Raw genomic sequence first — 20,422 nt, 5'->3', positions numbered from 1 at the left:
TCCATCGCTTTATCACTTATTCAGATTGTGTATCATGTTTTTAAAAAGTAACTAAGTAACTAATTACTTTTGAAAATAAGTAATCAGTAATTAGTTACTGATTACTTTTTTCAAGTAACTCGACCAACACTGATATAAGAAGTTGAACCCATGGATGATGGTGAGATTCATCGACATCTTCTTCAACAAATAAGGTAGTTTGATAGGAAATAAGGTTTATTTTGAATTTGATATCTGCAACATATCAGATTCATTGTCATTTAAGATTCAAGCCACACCCCCTTTTTCACTTTATGTGCCTTTTCTGCAAAAATGAATGATACATTTCTCCTACTGTGTCACTTAACACTTTTTTTTTTGATTGAGTCACAAGGTTTTGGTCGAACTGACCTCCAATTGGTACAAAGTGTTCGTATAATCACTCACACACCAGGTAGAATTCAGTCATCCAATTAGAGAATAATAATCAGATAATCAGACTAATAAAAACATCGGTTTAGTCATAAAACCTTCATAAGGCCTCTAAAACCAAGAATAGAAATATAAATTCATCCCTAATTACACCCACACACATTACAAGATGCTAACAGTCTACACACTACTTTGATTTATAAAGTCTGTAATATTTGGCCTCGGTGTCCATGCTGGTCGCACACACAAGCAGAGATGGGTTAAAGCAGTGAGCAAAGAGAGAAAGAATTCACCGCGCCCGAGTTTTCCAGCTCTCTGTCACAATGGAAACTTCAAGCAACAATAAGACACGATGTGAATGACACTCATGACACCCCGTTAGCTGTAAATTGCCAAGGCCTCTGCTGAATAAACCAGAACAAAATAAATCGAGATCTGTCGCCCAGATGTGCGAGGCTGAAAGCAAATATGTCAAGAATGAAAGAAAAAAAAAAAAAAAAAAAAGAATGAAAGAAGGAACCGAAGCAGTTGGACCCACAATGAAAGAGGAACTAATTAAATAAGGAGACGAAAATAAAACTGATGTGTGCAGAAAATTACCAAAGCAGAAAAAAATAATAAAGCGGGAACAAACAGAAAATAAGTAATGCGGTGGGTTTCTCAATGTTGGACAGATGTGACAAAGAAAACAGACACGCAGGAAGGATGAAAGAGAAGTTAGGACCATAAAGTAAATATATGCAGACTGATTGAAACATATTTGACTTAAAAGAATTTGCAAAACAAAGCAGAGGCAGAAGCTAAGATGCCTCCCCCTCTGTGCTGAGCAGAAAGGTGGAGCACGACCCTTTTAGTTCGATTTCTTTAGACTGCAAAGGTTAAAATTGTGAACCCACAAAAAACACATCAATGCAACACTTCCTGTCAGCAGCTAAGCTCCCCCCGCATCTGCTTCCTCCTTGAACACAAACACACCTCTTCTCTTGTGACAGTAATATAATAAAAACACCTTTACACAACGTGACATCTCGTATTACACAGCTTTTTCCTTTTTTTGGTGTTCTCCATTGTGTGTGTGTGTGTGTGTGTGTGTGTGTGTGTGTGTGTGTGTGTGTGTGTGTGTGTGTGTGTAGAAGTGTGGTTGTGTGAGACTCCTCTCGCTGTCGTTTTGGAAAGGAGAGTTTGACACAACACACTCTGTTCATTAGCGCCTCGCAGCCAACCCTGCACTGCTCTGTGTGTGTGTGTGTGCGCGCTGTCTCTTCATTAACACATCAACTCCTCCACTCTGAGGTGACACATTAAAACATTCTCGAATATTCTGCTCTGCATGTATTAGCATATATTTACATGCTAACGAGAAGAGAGGAGCTGGACTGAGGCACGTGTTTCACGTGAATACAAAGAACTGTGTATCTGATATATCTGATGTATCTGTGAGCTCACTGTCCTCAGGAAAACGGGTTCATGAGAAAACCTACGCGGCTTTAAATTCTCAGCTGCTTCTTGTGATGATTTTAGTAAACAAAAAATATTGTGGGAACGTGTGCATGTATTTTACAAGTTTGTAATAAAAGGAACGAAAAAGTGGAAGTGGGAAAATAAAAAAAACCCCTGTATGATAGAAGAGATAGTAAGGGGGAATGAAGGGGAAAGTGAACAAGGTCATAAAAGGAAGTGGAAAAACGCTGAAGTAAATTAACTGGTGAGGAACTGCTAACACAAGAAAGAAAAAGGAAGAAGGCAGTTTAAAACATCACACCATCTAAGATCACAGACTGTAAATGAAAGACAACACGTGAACGTGCCAGAAACCTGTACTCTTTCTAACGACCAGCAGGAGGCGACACCAACATTTGCACAAAATTAGATTCTATAGAACAGCCATTTGGAATTTAACAAACTTTAGTTGTGACTCTTGATGAAAACTTCATTCGCCATTAACTGCTTTAATTTTCAAGTTAAGTTCAATTCCAACTAATGACAAGCTCAGCAATAAAAACAGGTGAGAAGAGGAATGATAATGGCACATAAGTATTTTCAAATCCCACTGCCGTGTTTGATTAGTTCAATTTCCTTCTAAAAGTGTAATATTTAAGTCAATTTTAAGCTGAAATACAGAAAGTATTGGGATTAGTTCCCATATCAGTATCCCAACTGATATGGGAACTAATCCTAATGGATTTGATCCTGTAGAAGACTGAAAGCATTTTATTCACCCTATAAAAGGCATCTTATCACAGAAGTGTATCCTACAGGATTCATTTGTAGGTCAGCAGCAAAGCTTTCATAGGTGTAACTTTCATATAAATATATATAAATATGAATACAGTTTTTTTGTGCAGCGTAGCCTACCTGGATTATGTGTAGGAGGGAAAAATGAAGCCAATGTGGAAGTGTGGCGATAGCTGTGAATGCAAAAAATAAAAACAAAACAAAACTTCCAGGCCTGTAAGAGTCTGTGGAAAAACAGCTTTCTGACTTCACCCCCGTAAATACTTTCCTGCTGAGTTTATTGGCTCAGTCACTCATTTTTAGTCATATAGACTAAAAAAGTTAAAGCTGTTTAGAAAATGATTCTTGTGTTTTAAAATGAAGGATTGGCGGTAGTATCAAAATGATATACTCATTGGCTAATGAGATGTCAGTAATTAGACAATTAGCGTCCAGTTTAACAATTAGGGCCTCCTTCGTCACGTCTAAGAAATCTTAAAGTTTCAAAACAGCACATCAGAAAGCCATGTGTAGTATATGGGGGAAAAACAAACTAACTAACATTATGGAATATTAGACTATTGATGTGCGATAGCCGTCTGCTAAGCATCACTGCTAAAGCTTATAACTCTTATTATCTAAAGAGAGTCGCTGATCTGAACGTCACATTTATGCTTTTGGTGCATTTTTAATGGAATTACTATGTAACAAATAACATGAACTGCTTTGAGCTTCAATAAGTTTGTGCTTCAGTTTTGGTGATTAAAATGTAGCACTTAGTCTATTACATAGTGCTAATTAGCAGGTGTATTATATGCAGCTTGATCGTGTTAGCACAATGTTATTCTGTTTCATCATTATTATTATTTTATTATGCAGTGACATAAAAGAACTTTCTACTTTAAGATAGCAAAAAATGAGAATGGCAAATTAAAAAAGTAAAAAGCAGAAAAAGGACGGAAAGCAGAAGAAAGTTAAGACAAAAAACTACTTTTCCAAAATTATGGAAAAGAAGGGGAGTGGGAAATTAACAAATAAAAGGACGGAAATGGAGAAGGAAGGAAGGAAGTTATCAGCCACAAAAAGGAAGGAAGGAGACAGGAAGGAAGTGGTGACAACCTTGAAAAGACAAAGAGCAAAAGAAAGTGCAAAAAAGTTTAAATTCCATCAATCCCTTTTTTGAGCCAGGGGGAGGAATAAAAACAGCAGGACACATGAAACAGACACACATACCCAGCAACGCACACACAGACACTGTCAATACAACCTAACTGCTAATGCTACCAACTGACACACCACAGAGTGTGTGTGTGTCTGAGAGGAAGTGAAACGAGCTGAATTGTGTCAGCATGTGTGTTTCTCTTATACGAGCAGCTGTGAAGGTCACTCCCGTTGAGAAGCGCTCTCAGGCACACTTCCTTAGTTTCTCACACTGCCTGACTCGTTCTCGGAAAAATATCACAGGAAGTGGTATGCATCACATTTAGAGCTGAAGCAGGCCAAGAGTGTGCTTCTGAACGATACAAATCAATACGCAAGACGGAGAAAAGAGCGTGTAAAGTTCACCCACACAACATCCAGTGAAGATTTGCCTCCTCTTTCCTAAAAATTATTTCTTATTGACATTCTTGAGCCTTTACTTTTGGAAAATATCATAAATTTCTTTTAAATATAGTATTTATTAGTCCAAAGACTATAGTTTTATTTCTTCTATGTGGAGGTTCAGTGACAGGAAGACCGCTGGTCTATAGCGCCCTCTGGTGGCAGTCTGCATGAACAGAAACACTAATGCTAAATTCTAACTGTAAATAAGATGTCCTTTATTAAGGTCATATTAATAGGTAAAGAAAAGGTTAGACAAATAGTAAAAAAAAAAAAGCAATAGACAAAAATGTATGTAAAATATAATTTAATTAATAATATTATAAAAAAATCCTTGTAATAGGATGTTTCTTGGAGATCACTCCTTCCTTGTTTTGGGTTTGGGGGCTGAAACAGACAGAAAGTTTAACACTGTGAGAAAAGAAGAGAAGGAATAATAGTGTAAAAAAAGCAACAGTAAAGTATGAAAATATAAAACATTTTGATAATGGAGCATGAGGAGGAGAAAAAAAAGACATGCAGAGTGGTTTTGTTTTTCACCATTTGGATTCTGCTGTTTGTAGAAAGTCTTCAGCATGTCTACGGCTTCCTCTGCTCTGTGACCTGAAATACACTGAACACACACACACATATAATACACACTGCACCACACAAGGACTTTACATTCATGTAACTCTTGAACATCCCATTCAGAAAAGGAGCTGATCTGCTTGCCTAAAGATTTCTGAACTCAGCTGCAGGAAGCACAAACTACTCCACAAACATGCAGGCGGAATCCAGAAAGACATCAGGAGCAAACACTGACCTTGAACTGGGTCCCAGTGTGAGGCAGGTCTGCAGAGGAGACATCCAGGACTGAGCCGCAGCCTCCGAAACGCTCGTTCCTGCAGCCATACACGACCACGGGGATGTCTGACAGCTGGTAAAGGAACAACAACTGAATCCCAACACACACACACACACACACTAGCAGAGAGGTGAGGCGAGGATACTGAGGAGGCGCAGCGCTGCAGCACACATTATGCATGGCTCCACGGTGACGTACAGCGTTATCCGCTCGCACACGCTCTTCACGTCCAAGCTGCTTTGCCAACACCAGTCCAGGACCTGATCCAGAGCGACCATCTCAGCGTGCCGAGTGGCCTGAAAAAAACCACCACGCACAAAGAAACGTATGCAAACCTCAGGTATCGTGTTGACGCTCAGGTATTTGTTCCTCTACTTCATTAAACAGCTGATTGAAACTCTGATATATCCCATCATACTGATGCTCAAAAGCCAATGGCGAGTGTGACCCTTAGAGTGGCTTTAAATTGATTTGGTTGCAGTTTTTAAACAGAGGTTCAGCCCTGAAACTTTCAAAACTTACAAAAGACTCTTGGGCTGGGCTGAAATCATTAAACAAAAAAGCACAGCTGATTCTGTGGAGGTCAGGTGGGAACTTTTTGCACTTCGGTCCAGATAAGGTGACGCTTTAACTCTGAATTTCTTCAGCAGTAAAAACACTTTTTGATACCATCTCTCTTTGCACTCAAATGTAAAGCTGAAAGGATTTCCTGTACCTGTATGGACTTTAAAAATAATGCTATTCAGACTTTAAGACAAAAGTGACCCAAGCAACCAAATAAAAGGAGCAAAGTGTTTTCACTTTTGCTCATCTTTCATCAGACATGATGCAGGGACAGCGGGGACTTTTCCTTAGTTTGAGCCACATTTACTTGGAAGGAAAACTGTTCACACCATGAAAGGATTTTCTCAGTTATGGGCTCTCACTCCACACGCCGCAGAGGACTCACTATTGCAGAGTCACCGGCTTACTTAAGGACAAATATTGATCAGTGATTGATCTGACACTCGCAGATTACAGAAACTAATTAGGTCGGTCAAAGCAAACTACACAGTGGGGGATTACTGTACAGAGACCATCAACCCAGACCCTCTGGGACCTGTTTGTTCAATAGTTTGAACAGATAATTGTTCAAACTATTGAACTTGTTACATTTTAATATACCAATATATTATTTCTTCTTCTCCTCACCAATAGTTAATGTATCAGTTCTATAATTTATTCATTTTGCTTTGTCTTAGTTGTTGACTTATGAGTTTTGAAAGAAGACCACTCATACATACATCTCCATTTGCAGAGACAAATAACTGTGCTGTACACTTTGCCTACATTTTTAGTCTCATTGACTTCATTCCTTCCCTTCCCCACAACTTCGTCTTTGTAGACCATGAGACATCCGACAGGCACCTCTCCATTCTCCAGAGCTTCTTTCGCCTGCAGCAACACATTTAAAAAGGCAGTTAACAGGAAGCAACTAAAGATGGAAAATTGGTTAGTGTTAAGAAGAACTTCAGAAGAGAAAAATCCCCAATACACCTGTGCACAGATCTCTGGCTGCAGCTCACAGCTTTGAGAGCGTGGTGTCTTTAGGGTTCTCTAGATTAAACTTTTAGACATTTCTTAATATCATAAAGGAGGCACATGAAATTATTTTTAACATTATACACTAATTATTAAGGATTTAGGGATTATAATAGTGGATCATCTGCCTCCTGCCATCTCTATCATCCTCCTCTGCCATACTAACCCTTCTTTCACTACATCCATGAACCTCCTCTGTGGCCTTGCCTGGCAACTCTGCATTCAACACCCTTTATCCAGTAAATGTTCTGCACATGTCCAAACCAACTCAGCCTTGCCTCTTTATCTCCAAATACTTAAGCTTTCCCTCTGATTTCTAATCTTGTGCATCCTGCTCACTGCAACTGAAAATCTGAGCATCTTCAGCTCGGCCTCCTGTATTTTTCTCAGTGCCACATCTCCAAACCATCACAGCAGGTCTCACTACCATCACCTTCACTTTTACTCTTGCTGCTGACCTTCTGTCAACAATCACCCCTGACACTCGTCTCCACCTGCTCCATCCTGGCTGTACTCTCTTCTTCATCTCTCTTGTGTACTGTCTGTTGCTTGGGATGGTTGACCTCAGGTATTTATACTCGTCTACCTTGACTATTACACCTATCTCGTTCTCATTCACACACAGATTTTCTCTGATTTTCATTACACTCTCTTCCACCTGTTTACTACAGATCACAGTGCTATCTACAAACATCCACGAGGTTCACGGAGACACCTGTGTGACCACATCTGACAAATGTTTACATTATTTATTATTTACTATTATAAAGAAACTTTTTTCCAGCTGTATATAATATCACTACTTAATCCCTAAACATGATCAGAGCCTGGATAAACAGCAGAAAAAGGGCATCAGAGGGCTATAACAGAAAAACTGAAATACAAATAAAGACATCTAAGTAGCATTACTATATAAAATTATCTAGAAAAATAACCAATACCTCAATCAATACAATAAGGCAAATAAAAAAATAGAAACTTCGTAGTTCACATACCGAGTAGTTTAAATGAAAATTAAATAATTACTTTAAAACTGCAAATTTTACAAAACAAACAAAGTCGCCGTGACTCGGCTGAAGAGTTAACGGAGTGATTAAAAACACGAGCTCACCATGTCAAAAGCTCTGGCCATCCACCTCTCAATTTCCTCTTCACTCGGACAGAACAGCTCCACAGACTCTTCTTTACTACCCTCCTCTGTTCCCATTTCAACTGCTGTGACCAAAACTCAATATAAAAAAGCTGCATATAATACACCTGCTAATTTTTAATTCCTGTTTTACCCGTAGCCACGCCGATGTAACGAACTCACACCGGTGGGGGGAAGATAATATTGGACGGACCACTCACTGCACCTGCGCTCCACGCTCGTTCTGGTCTAATGACGTCAAGTTGATGACTATTGTGGAGGGATCTAAACCGGATGTTATCGATTTTACCCCCAAAAATAAAAGAACAAAATTTTTTTAGTTTTTACAGGGAGAAACTAAATTTTTAGGGCTCGATACGATTCGCTTATAAGATTAAAAAAAATCTATTGTGTTTTACTTCAGAGACCAGTCTGACGATGGTGACAAACTAGTGTCCCAAAACTATCTATATATTAGATATTCATTTTTTGTTTTCGTCAAATTTTGAAATATTTTATTTTAAAATTTGTGTATCAGTTTTGCAAAGCTTGTATGTGCATTGGTATATTGCATTGTATTGTATATTTTAAAAGCATTTAAAAATATTAAGTGTTTTTTCCTTGCCTAAATAAATAAGAATGTTTCCAGGAGCCTTGTTGCAGACACAAAGTCACTTTATGACTACTGTAGTTCGACTTGTGGTTTTATTTTGACATAAATAACCGGAAGTCATTACAATAGTTACCATGACCAAAGTACTTTGGCACTTTTGAGAGTTAGCAAGCTGCTATCCGAAACATGTCCGTAAAATAGTAAGAAAGAATTTAGAAATAGAGTTTTTGTTGTTTTAGTTGGTGGCCCTCTCTCTGTCCGAGGATGTTTTCGTCTGCGTGGAATTTTATAAAACGCCATAAAAAGAAATTTATTTTCACCGGAGCTCTAATTGGAGGTAAGTCATGTTCCTGTTAGCCGCCGTGCTAATGCAAGACTGCAGCAACACGCCAGACTCCGCAGAACAGCCTTTAGACTGGGCTTTTTATCCCCCTGTAAAATAAAGACGGAAGAAATGCACGCTAACCCATATTTCAAAAGCATAAAGAAAGAATGGTATTTGGTTTATTCGGAATTTGTTTTCTCCATCGTGCCGCAGAATATTTAGTGAAACTACCCTGTTTTTTTTTAACAACCCACAAGGTGTGTTTGCATTGAAAAGACCTTTTTAGGAAACCAGTTAGTTTCACCGAAATTAACACTGCTTTATGTGGTAGTTGATTACTAAGTTAAATACTATTCATTGGAGTTCTTACTGTGTATTTTATTTGGGGCTCTTTAAATAGCCAACAAATGAATGAAGTTTGGTGTAGCTGTTCATTATTCGTGTTTAAAATTAAGTAAGTGTACGCTGACCTCCACATAACTGCTGGCCTTTTATCTCACGTGGCATTATGGAAAATTCAGTGTCACTTACCATATTAATTGATAAGCTATAGCATCTGCAGCAAGTCGTAACATATGCACACATTTGTAAGTGGGATCCGGTGGCTATTTGACTTTACTGGTTTAAAACTGAGTGGTAAATATGGGGGTGGGGGGGATCTTGGGCCCAACAACTTTTAACTTTGGAAAGAGGGTCAGCTAACTGATCTTGCAGTAAATGGTACATCTTAGAGGTAATACCTTTACCAAAGGGTGATCTTGAAAGCAGTGCTTCCACAGGGCTGCCTGCAGGACAACTCATGGGGCTTTCCAGCCATTTTGATAAAGAACTGCGCATTTGGACATATCTCCAGAATTGATTGCACTGCAAATTATATAGCTTAACAATCTGATCGAAGCTCAGGAAATGTTTGGTTCTGCGATCAAATAAATGTGATACATAGAGGATGCCTGCCTTACGCCACTGTAGCCAGTCAACCTGTGACCCACCAATTAAAATTCTTTCCCCATAAAGGTGCTAAAGGTGATTTAATGAAGTCCCAATGGCTCGTCCTATGTAATTTGCACCATAATGTTTTCACAGTTACAATTATTGGATGGTTAGGTTTAGGGAATATACTTTTGAAAAACAGTGTTTATCCTTGCACTGGAGAAACTTGGAGAATCCATTTCAAGTCTCATTTCAGCTGTTACATTTTACACAGTGATTCAACACCTTTAATTTGTCACAAGTCTGTAAATCTGCTACTTAAAGTACAGCCCTCTGGTATTATTCCATGTCATAAATATCTGCAGGGCAAATCCTGGTTAGCTTTTGCATCGTACCAAAGCCAAGGATAGTTTTCTGCATTTGATGTGACCTCATTGTGCTCTCTGCGTCCCTCCTCAGGCGTATACCTTCTAGGTAAATATGCCCAGAAGAAGTTCAGTGAGATCCAAGAGAGGGAGGCTACAGAGTACATTGCTCAGGCCAGAAGACAGTTCCACTTCGAGAGCAACCAGAGGACCTGCAACATGACTGGTAATTATTTTACACTTGACCTGGTTATGACTAACAGTTGACAGAAAAAGGTGAGGACCAACACTACAGTGAAAGTTTTAAATGTGTTGCAGTGCTGTCCATGCTCCCAGCGCTCAAAGAAGCCATCGTCACGCAACTCAACTCAGAAAGTCTCACAACACTACTCAAGTCCAAGTGAGGAAAAAGCTTCTTTAACTTGGTCAAACAGTAGTAGTACACAAGTTTATTGTTTAAGGCTACATTTTTCTTTTGTTTGTTATTTTATGCTGATTATTGCAGTTGTTGATTTTATTCTTGAGGAAAACATTAAATTTTGAAATTAGCACAAGTTCATGTAGTGAAATAAATGTGTACAGTGGCTGACAACCATTTCCCTCATTCACATCTACTTTACAGACCGGCTAATAAACTGGAGATCTGGGAAGATTTAAAGATCATCAGTAAGTGTTTTTCAGTTCAGATGTCCCTGAGTGTATCTGAGTAAAATCTAAATGCCTCTAAATAATCTAATAATAATAAATAATAATTGACTTATTGGATTTAAAAACAAACACAAGAAAACTTAAAATATGATAACAGAACTTGTCGTTCCGTTCAGGTTTTACACGCACAGTTGTGGCGGTGTACAGCACCTGTATGCTGGTGGTTTTACTGAGAGTCCAGCTGAACATCATTGGAGGATACCTGTACCTGGATAACTCAGTGGGAAAGAGCACAACGGTGAGGAGCACAGTGACTCCTAGAACTGATTGACTGTGTGTAAAATGATCAGCTGCAGCTCACTGTGTCAGGAGTTTTGGAAACTGTTTGGAAAGAGAGATACATATTAGACAGGTTAAATATCGGTCTGATAATATTTATCCATGATCATAAAAAATACACCTTTTAAACATTACCTGGTTTCCCCAAAAAAGCCCTGACCTGTTGTGAACCTCTCGGGCTGTCCTGCAGTTTCTGCCACACTGAGGTGATGAATTGTGGGGTGGTTTGTCTGTTGGAGAGTTTGGAGCCCAGGGCAAAGCCTTGGGTTCTTTGTCATGCTCCATACATGTCCACTGGCAGGGTGGACATTGTTTGGGTGGGTGGTACATGTCAGAAAATATTTCCCACATCTGTCAGTGATATGAGAATGTGAGAATGCCCATTTCTGACCTGCTAGTTCCCAGTTTGTGTCCAGTTATGCTGATTTGTGTCAGTCTGAGAGTAAGACGGGTAATATTTTGGTGTACCCACAGCTAGGAAATACTCATCCTGTGTACTGACTCCTGCACCAGAAACCTGTTTCCTGTTGTAAAATGAAAGATTATCTAAGGTTTGTGTGAAAATGTTTGAATCGATATCCACATATGCCAGGACCCAAGGTTTCCCTGACGAACATGTTAACAGGTTAATTTGATTCCCCAGTAAAACTGGTGAAGCTTTTCGGTGCAGTGTAACACATGGCTGTGATTAAAGAGAGCAGCACAGCAGTGCTTTTTGCCTGAACTGAATAACATAGAAGAGAATACGTTAAAGATTTAATTAATGACCTGTTGATTAAAATAAGCTTAGATTGGCTCAAAAAATCTCTGCCTGTTTAAAGCTGAGGTGAATATTATTCAGGAGTGTGTCTGTGTTGTGTGTCTGCTTGCAGACCCCTCTTGCCCCCCCAGACGTCCAGCAGCAGTACTTGTCAAGTATCCAGCACCTACTGGGAGACGGTATAGCACTGACACAAAAGCATAAACCTGTAAAATCCTTGTTTCCATCTGTCAGTGCAGGACTCTTGTAGTAACAGACTTCTGTCTCTGTCTCACACTAGGTTTGGCAGAGCTGATAACGGTAGTGAAGAAGGCGGTACAGAGCTCACTGGGAAGGTGATCTGCAACAATTATTCTCTTCATTATCCATCAGTGATCTATAAAGCAACAGAACAAGTTATTAACAACGTAGCTTAGGCTGGTAAAAACAATGTGGAACAAATTCTTTGTATTGATCTTTGTTGTGCATCTTTTAAATTAAAAAAATCAATCATCAAAACATCAACGTGGTTTATTTCTCATCTCCAGCGTGTCTCTGAAGGAGACCTGGTCTCTGCTGGAGCTGGAGCAGCAGCTGAACTGGATCAGAGCGGAGGTGGAGGCCAGCTCGAGGCGGTCTCTGTCCTGGTACCTGCTTGCAGATGACGAGAACGTGCTGGCCGATCAGGTGACTGCTCAAAGCAGATTTACACTGCCATTCACGGGAAAACCCCATTACAGAGTCTTACAGATCTCTTTTCTTCTGCTCCTGTAGGCGTGCGGGCTCACAGAGAATGACATTATGACCATAAAGCTGCTTAACGAGACTAGAGACATGCTGGATAGGTAAATGACACACCTGTCTGTAGGTATGCTTTAACAAGATTGTGTTTGTGCTCCTGTGAAAGGTGAATTTCTGCTTTTTGTGTCTGACTTCAGTCCAGACTTCACCACTGTCCTCAAAGTCTGTCTGAACCGAGGTTTCTCCCGTCTCTGTGACAACCTGGCCGAGTTCTTCCGCCCGCCTCCAAGTGACTCTGCCCCCAGCTGTGCACCTGATAGGTAAGCCATAGACACCTGTTTTATTTATTTGTTTTACTGCTATCATTTGCATTTGAAACATGGAGAAATCTTATTAAATCCCTACATATGTGATAGCAGCTGGAGATATTATTATTCTGTCACTGGAGTTTGGTGACCTGAGGGTTACACTATGAACAAATTTCAATAACGCCGGGCTTTCTTTGGCTTCGTTGGCTTGACAACTGCTTCATTCTGCTCACATAAAACGGGGCACTTCATATTCTTCCACACAAAATAATCCCTATGTGTCCTGCATTCGAGCAGCTGCAGTTCCAGCAGTGTTAAACAGACCAAGCAGCAGATTACCATCAAATATTAAGACATTTATACAATTTCATTCCTGTGAATGTCCCTCCAGCAGAGAATCGATATTGCATTTAAAATGTGCTGCGAGTATAAGAATAAGAAAATGTGGGCCCTCCTGGCGATTTTAAACTAAACCTCTGAGCATAACCTGCTCCTCACCAGGGCATATATTAAGTATGGGTTGACGCAGTGATTTAGACAGGTAACCAGAGAGCCAGTTTCACAAGCTGAAACTGAAAATGCACAAATGATTTAGAAGATTTTAACATTCAAGTCAGGTCTCAGACGTGTACTTCGGTAGTTCTTTTTAAGCTTTTCCTTTTGGAATTCCAAAATGGACATTAATATAGTCCTACCTGTTCAGGAGGACTACATTAACATCTAATGTGCTTCGGTTGTTTGGGGTTGTTAGATATGATTCTGTTTAGGTCGTGATCACTCCTCGGTTTTGTCTGAACATAAATACCGGCCATGTGTAATGTAATGTAAAACACACTCCTTATACACATATTAAGTGTTATGAGGTGGGTGGGGTTTTTTTTTTTGTCCTTGTTATTTCCCAGCAAACATTAGCATGAAGTGGGCATTACCTTAACTTTGCTGTCTTTTTCTGTGTTTGTGTGTTCAGTCTGTCTGCAGTCAGTCTGCCGCTGGCAAAGATCATCCCCATCATCAACGGTCAGATCAACACCATCTGCAGTGAGACCCCCAGTCACTTTGTTCAGGTAACATCGAACACCAGACGGTGGAGTGAACTATCAGAGTGATGTGCAGTATGGCAAACAGCCAGATTCAGGGTGAAACAGTTGGAACAGGCAGCTGCTGTGGCTGTTAGTTATCTGTCAATCGGTCATTGTCCACACCGTTTGCTTTTTGATTTTCTTTACTGTTGGGAGCGTAATGTTCAAACATGTTCCAATCTGCTGACAGGTGCAGCTCTCATTTCAGAATACACATGTTAATGAGTTCTAGAGAATCACTGTCAGATTGGTTATGAAATCTTTAATCTTGCACGATCCGTTTCACTTTCTTTAATGTGTTTCAAACAGTCTTAGATTATTTTATTCTTATTCATCTGCACGTTTGGGCTCTTTATCAAACCTTTATTTTGATTGAAATTATTTAAGAGGATTGTCTGAGTGTATATATAAATTTTTTTTATTTCCAAAAAAGTTAGGATTTGTGTAACATGTAAATAAAACCAAATCATTTATATCCTTTACTTAATAAAAAATTGTACAAAGACAACATATCGCATTGTTTAACTGAGAGATTTGTTTATTTTCACTTTTATTTTCTTACAAACTTGGTTGTATGTTAATCAAACATGTTTAAATCTGTGCGATCTCTGCAGGAGCTGCTGATGAACGACCAGGTGAAGGAGTTTGCAGCCAATGTCTACGAGACCTTCAGCACGCCGCAGGAGCTGCAGAAGTAATTGTCTGGATTGGACGAGATGAGGAGGAGAAGCAGAGGGAGGATTCGAGAGGAAGAAGAGTGGAGATTATTAAAGTCCTGGATTGTCAGCTCCTCCTGAGACACTTTTCCTCCTCAGCATCTCGCAAACTTCTCACTCCGTGATTTGTGGCCACGGCAGGACAGCAGGGGTGTTCAAGCTCAGCGCCGTGATGAATTACCAAACGGGAGGAGGAAGATGAGACCTCCACTGAGTCTTTAGTCAGAGCAGAGCCTGCAGTCAACTTTAGGACCATTGCTGCTTGGGAACTGGAGTCCCATTTAACCCAGTAAGGTGGCTTTTGTTTGCTCTGCACCTCAGCTGTGTGTTTGAAGATCAGAAGAGTTTACAGTGTGTTTCTCTTTTTCTGTTCAAACTTCTGTAGTGGCCTGTTTGTAAGATAGGTCAGGTGTGGACACATTTCTGTTATTAATCAGTATTTTTTATTGTGGGGTTGCTGAAGCAGATGGTGTTTTCAGAATATTTCAACTTAAACTTGGATGAAGAAGCTAATGAAAATGTCATGGATAGTTAAATCTGTATGTTTGTTTTCATTCTGGGAGTGTCACATGGTGATGGAATGAGAGTAAATGACCCATTTTTAGAGCTCTACAAACATTGGGAGGTTTGAAGGGTGCTGATGGCGTGAGGTCTCTGGTCACAGGTTGATCAGTCAGTGCACAGTGGTTTGTGTCACCTTTGGACCTTTTTTCACATGTTTTCACTCCTATTTACTGGTTGAGTTTGGGCACTAAAATTCATTCGGCTGGTCTTAGGAAAAGACGTGGTGGTTTGGGTTGAAATGGGGCGCTCCACAACAGGATATGTGTGAAGCATGACAGGCTGGGAGTGACAGTCGTATGTCACCAATGCTGTAATCCAGTGTATATAGCTACGGAAAGAGACAGTGTGCATAGCTGAGACATGCCAATGGCGTTGTCTTTCATCCTGGAAACACCCAGTGTAGTTAACTGTTTTTTTTTTTTATTATTTGTTTTTATATGGAGCTATAAATTACATAAAGACTTCATTGAATTTTAATCTGTTTTCATGCTACAGATCTGTTTTGGAGGCTCTTTTAACTCTAACTTCTGCAGTTCCTTTGTTGTCCAGAAGGTGTCACACTTCTTCAACTGTTTATATGCTTATTTCCAACCTTTAGCTTCACATGAAGTTGCTTCCCCTGTTTTGAAGTTATTGGTATAATATTCTGGTCTTTGTGAAAATGCAGCATCATTTTATTTAAATGGCACAGATATTTTTCTCATTAATTTCAAGTTAATGTTATTTTTGGTGCAAAATCTTTCTAATCTTTCCCATTTTTCTTATGCTCATGTATTTGACCACTTGGCTTTAGACTCATCTGTATAGACACAACAGGACTGTTATTCAAAGCCCAATCTTTCTCCTGTCGTCCTGCTGTGCTACATATTTTCACTCTCTGCCTACACATGCTACATCAGGCCCTTTTCTGAGACATGGGCGCATATCACTACTTTATTTGTGCATACCTCTCACGGTGATGGAAAGAGCAGCAGTGTGTGCATTTGCAACAAGGGCAGACAAACCTTTGCACTCTTTGTGTGTTGTTTGCATTGTTTCTAGAAAAGTGTAACCCAACCTTTGAATGTTGGATGGTGTACCTACCCCTGGGCTGTCCTCTGAGAAAGAAATGTCTTTTGTATTTTTGAAACAGTAAAAATTCATCCGGTAAATCAGAAACTGAGTTTGTGAGATGAATTGTTTTATGAAATCGAACTCACAAGCAACTCACAAGGATGCACACTTGTATATGCCTTTCCGTTAGTATGGCAGCGTGTATGCAGTCTTGTTAAAATGAATACTAGTTAGGCGCTGGTATGATTGCAGTTTTACAAAGGAGCAGCCACTGTTTGCTTTTAGATGTGAAGCTGACACTGAGATGCCATCGGGTTGTGGGGAGGAAGAAGTGCATGTGCAAAAGAGTTTAAAAGAAATAGTCACACCTGATCAGCTGATCGCGTAGGTAGAACTGTGATAAATACTGCACTTTGAGCCCCTATGAGTCACTGAGAGGAATGAGATCGCAGAGAAGTCAGTGCCAGATTTCAGTTTTGAATTCTGTCTCCATCACAGTTTTCATATGATGTGTGATATGTTATGTCTCATCTGGCTTTGATTGCAAGAATTTACAACATCCAGCCAGGTGTATTCACTCTCATATCTGCTGCATAAAAATCTCTCCTCCTAAAAGTCTTAATTTAAGCAAAGTTGGGGATCACTTTTGATGACCTGAAATGCTCCTGCAGCTGTAATGGAGAAAAACTTAGTCGAGTCAGACTAAGTTTTCTAAGTCATCCCTTATAGTCGAGTCTGACTTTCCACTAATTGTTTGTCAAGGCAGATTTTTCACTTAGTTTCCTTCTCAGAAGATGAGGAAACATCAGGTGACAGTCCGACTAACTTAGTTCCTGGTTCCCGAGTTGCGTAATAAACGCAGCAGGGTGAGAATGTAAAACTCTGTATTTAATCACAGATGTTATGCCTTTTTGAAGCATAATGTCCTGAATGACAGCTGAAATGTATGTTTGTATCAATTTATTAAAGAGATAATACATATGACACGTGATTTCATATACTGTCTTTCTTTTGTGTATTTTTAAAGGTTCAAACTGGAAATTGTCATGGAGTTTTTGTGCCACTAGGGGGCACTCTACTGTGGGCTCTTATCATCCTCAGATAAGATCCCACATGTTGGAAAATGCTGGTATTGGAAAATGATCATTGTGGCTGTTAAAAATTGTGTCACTCTTGTGACGTATGAAAGGAATAAATAATCTTTTAATTACTTACTTTAGTGGAAAGATTTTCCTAAAATAGAAATAAAACATTTTGTAATCACAGTCACATTATTTTGTTTCCACTGTAGTCTTATGGATAGATTGAGACAGCCTCTTCGTGTGTGCTATTAAACGCCCAGCTCATTGCTTTCTTGCATTGCAAACCACGATAAGGCTGGCTGAACTTGCATTATGATGTGAAAAAAGTTGGTCACACTGAAAATTAAGACAAAAAGAGAAAGCAGATTAAATATTGTCATTATTATTATTCAGATGTAGTTTGTGGATTAACTTTTTCATCAGAGTTTAAATTTTTCTATTTGCCGACTTGATGTAATGTTGTCTGTATTTAGTTTGATAGAAGTGTAAGTTTACTCGCAGATCTGATGCAGTTTATTATGACCTGAAGGTTAAATCTGATCAGAGAAAGTTGAAGAGATTACAGCTCACATGCCCTCGAACATATCAAACCCATCATAAACGCTCCAGTTAAGCTTTAGAGTTTTGGAAAATCACAGTGTGGTTATAATGTGCAACTATTCCAACCAAAACGGAAAACACAAGACTAAAACCCTTTTCCACTAGTGCTCAATTTAGAACCAGTGCCATCGACTTCATCGACCACATTTTGTAGCACTGATTTGGTCTTACCGACCACTCAAAGTGACTTTATGGTTAGAATTCGATTTTTAATCTAGAGTCACACAGCATGTTATCTACTCCATAGTCAATTTAGAATAATTGGTTAACTTAACATGGACATGTTTGGCGTAAATCTATTCGGGTACAAGGGCAACATGCAAACTCCACATAGAAAGCAGAAAGGAACATCACTAACTAGTGTCTAATAAGAAGTGTTGCCACCTTGATCACCCAGTGATTTTTGCCGTTCCTCTAGCTGACCACTTTTTGTTCCCATATTGGAGTTTTGCACAGACAGCATAAAAGATTGACACAGCCAGGCCTATGCTCCAGCACACTGCCAAGTCTTTTGTTTTGGGTGGAAGCCAACAATATTTAGACAAGGGTACAAGAGGCTTCCCATCAAAGCAAGCAGTGCTTATCTAGTGAGAAGTAAAAATCAACATCAATTAAAATAAAACGATCTCTCTCGTTTCATCTCAAGCATCATCGCAAAGCTTCGCTATTGCATATTTACCACCTTTTTCATTACTGCCATCTTGTGGCCACAGTCGGCCATTGTCTCTGCAAGCAAAATTATTTCCGCTTGATTACAGAGGTGGGCGTTCCCATGGGCATGTCTGTATCCCATTAAAAATAAATGAAGCTTCTGAAGTTGAGAGGCAGTCTTCTTTTTCTGGTTGTTTGTCCATGTGCATGTGTGGATAAGCCTCTGGTGTTTGACAGGAAACTGATAGGAGACTATCGTGCTAGGCAAGCTGCTGCTGTCTCTGCTTTCACAGTTCTGAGATCAGTTACTATGTAGACTTTGTGTGGAAACAACTAGCATTACCAAGTAGATCAGCACTCGCATTCAGTTATAACAGATACCTTTGTCTAGCTAATCACGTCGGCCAACATGTAAGACACATGAAAGTTTCAGTAACTCATTTTAATAATTCATCACTAATGAAAGCGTTGATGATTGAGAGGGGACCTCCTGCCACGTCCAGTTTAATAAAACTGTAATGCTGAATAGATGCATGTTCCATCAGCACCAGATTAGTATCTCTGAGAAATCACTTGATTGATTAAATCTACAAAGTTTAACCATCTGTCTTGCTAATGTCCCACCTTTATTTTTCATTAATATTTGATCCGCCTGTAGATATTGATAAATACCCACGTCACACTCTACTCAAGCTTTTCAAGCTGTTTGTTTGAAATAAATATACTTATTAAATTCTTATTATAATCAAGTGGCATGCCTGTTTCTGAGCAGATTTTTAGAATATGGTGGATTGCTGTGTAGCTTATTTACAGGAAATTCAACCTTAAACATGTGAATAATCTTCAGCAGTAATAACACTGATGGGAACATTTTGCTAGAGAATAAGTACTTTTACTTTTGTTATTATTAAGGATCTGTCTTTGTCTGTGAATCATTAGTGCCAAAGGAAAATGCTGGGCTTGCATCTCAAAAGGCAACAAACCTTTAAGCTTTTTGTTCTGGCTGGCTCCACTTTACAAAGAAAATTCAAACAGCTTGTGGGTGGGGCTTCCACATTCACAGCCGGAGCTGACCTTATTAGGGATATATCCTCTAACTCTGACATGACAGAGCACAAAGAGTAGAAAAAAATGGCTGAAACTGGGCATTTACAGCAGCCTGAAGCCCGTGCATTTTGCTCACAGCGATTACTTGTTCACCTTAGGGCTGCCACGATTAGTCGACTAGTCACGATTATGTCGACTATTAAAATCGTCGACGACTAATTTAATAGTCGACGCATCGTTTGAAGCTTTGTAAGATCACAAAGGACGCAGGAATGAGTAGTAGGATTTAAGAGTGTAATAACGGACTGAAACAGAAGATGGCAGCACTGCATGTACAAGGATGCCAGCTGCCGTTAAACCCCGAAGAAGAAGAAGCTGTGTCCCAGAATTCATAGCGCAGCCCAGCGCAGTTGTCAACAATGGCGGCAGCTAGTTAGTTTTAACTTTACTCTTATTATTCTTTCTTGGTCACAAAATAAACGTTTAACATATTTTCAGGCGAGAATGTAGCTGTGTAAACCTCAAATATCTGCTCAGTTTATCAAGACACCACATATTTTCAAAAGCGCTCCGACGTTTTCGGAGACGTCTGTTACCCGCTAGCTCGTTAGCTAGGCGGGGGCAAGGCTAACTAGAGCCGTGAGAACACCGGACTCCCGGCAAATCGTTTTCAAACCCACCGCCGTCTTTCGCTAGTCAGGTTAAACATATATATAAGTCACTTAGATAACTTAAAAATGTTATTGTTTGGCTTTCTTTAGTATTTTATTTGTTCCTGAGTAAATCGGTTTGGCTGAGATTAAAGTTATAGTTTTTGCACAGCTAAAACTGTCAAGCA

At 39.5% G+C, this 20,422-nt stretch overlaps 2 protein-coding genes across 3 annotated transcripts; one reads left to right on the top strand and one right to left on the bottom strand.

Annotated features, from left to right (window-relative positions):
* Window positions 1-4,517: 4,517 nt before the first annotated feature.
* adat2 (adenosine deaminase tRNA specific 2) lies at window positions 4,518-8,026 on the bottom strand. 2 transcript variants are annotated; one of them, XM_080882541.1, is made up of 6 exons: window positions 7,767-8,026; window positions 6,404-6,508; window positions 5,220-5,370; window positions 5,033-5,139; window positions 4,768-4,840; window positions 4,518-4,614 (listed from the first exon to the last, which is right to left on the bottom strand). In XM_080882541.1, exons 1-6 carry the CDS (start codon window positions 7,860-7,862, stop codon window positions 4,586-4,588), a joined length of 561 nt encoding a protein of 186 aa, XP_080738667.1. In that variant the 5' UTR covers window positions 7,863-8,026; the 3' UTR covers window positions 4,518-4,585. The 2 variants fall into 2 exon arrangements, with proteins under 2 accessions (XP_080738667.1, XP_080738668.1); XM_080882542.1 differs by having other exon boundaries at window positions 4,768-4,830.
* Window positions 8,027-8,526: 500 nt separating this feature from the next.
* Window positions 8,527-17,200, top strand: pex3 (peroxisomal biogenesis factor 3). Its single transcript, XM_080882178.1, has 12 exons — window positions 8,527-8,734; window positions 10,112-10,243; window positions 10,336-10,417; window positions 10,640-10,683; window positions 10,842-10,963; window positions 11,877-11,943; window positions 12,045-12,099; window positions 12,292-12,430; window positions 12,518-12,588; window positions 12,682-12,804; window positions 13,760-13,856; window positions 14,486-17,200. The coding sequence occupies exons 1-12, from the start codon at window positions 8,662-8,664 to the stop codon at window positions 14,567-14,569; spliced, it is 1,089 nt and encodes a 362-aa protein (XP_080738304.1). The 5' UTR covers window positions 8,527-8,661; the 3' UTR covers window positions 14,570-17,200.
* Window positions 17,201-20,422: the final 3,222 nt, after the last annotated feature.

The sequence above is a fragment of the Rhamphochromis sp. 'chilingali' genome (assembly GCF_963969265.1).
Source record: "Rhamphochromis sp. 'chilingali' genome assembly, chromosome: 5".
In the NCBI taxonomy this organism is placed as follows: Eukaryota; Metazoa; Chordata; class Actinopteri; order Cichliformes; family Cichlidae; genus Rhamphochromis; species Rhamphochromis sp. 'chilingali'.
This window is presented reverse-complemented; position numbering and strand designations above follow the sequence as displayed.

Coding starts and splice junctions, on each gene's coding strand:
- adat2 (XM_080882541.1), bottom strand. CDS start 7,862: ATGGGAACAGAGGAGGGTAGTAAAGAAGAGTCTGTGGAGCTGTTCTGT. Junction 6,509..7,766: donor TGGCCAGAGCTTTTGACATG/GTGAGCTCGTGT, acceptor GTGTTGCTGCAG/GCGAAAGAAGCTCTGGAGAA. Junction 4,615..4,767: donor CAAACAGCAGAATCCAAATG/GTGAAAAACAAA, acceptor TGTCTGTTTCAG/CCCCCAAACCCAAAACAAGG.
- pex3 (XM_080882178.1), top strand. CDS start 8,662: ATGTTTTCGTCTGCGTGGAATTTTATAAAACGCCATAAAAAGAAATTT. Junction 10,684..10,841: donor GGAAGATTTAAAGATCATCA/GTAAGTGTTTTT, acceptor CGTTCCGTTCAG/GTTTTACACGCACAGTTGTG. Junction 12,589..12,681: donor ACTAGAGACATGCTGGATAG/GTAAATGACACA, acceptor GTCTGACTTCAG/TCCAGACTTCACCACTGTCC.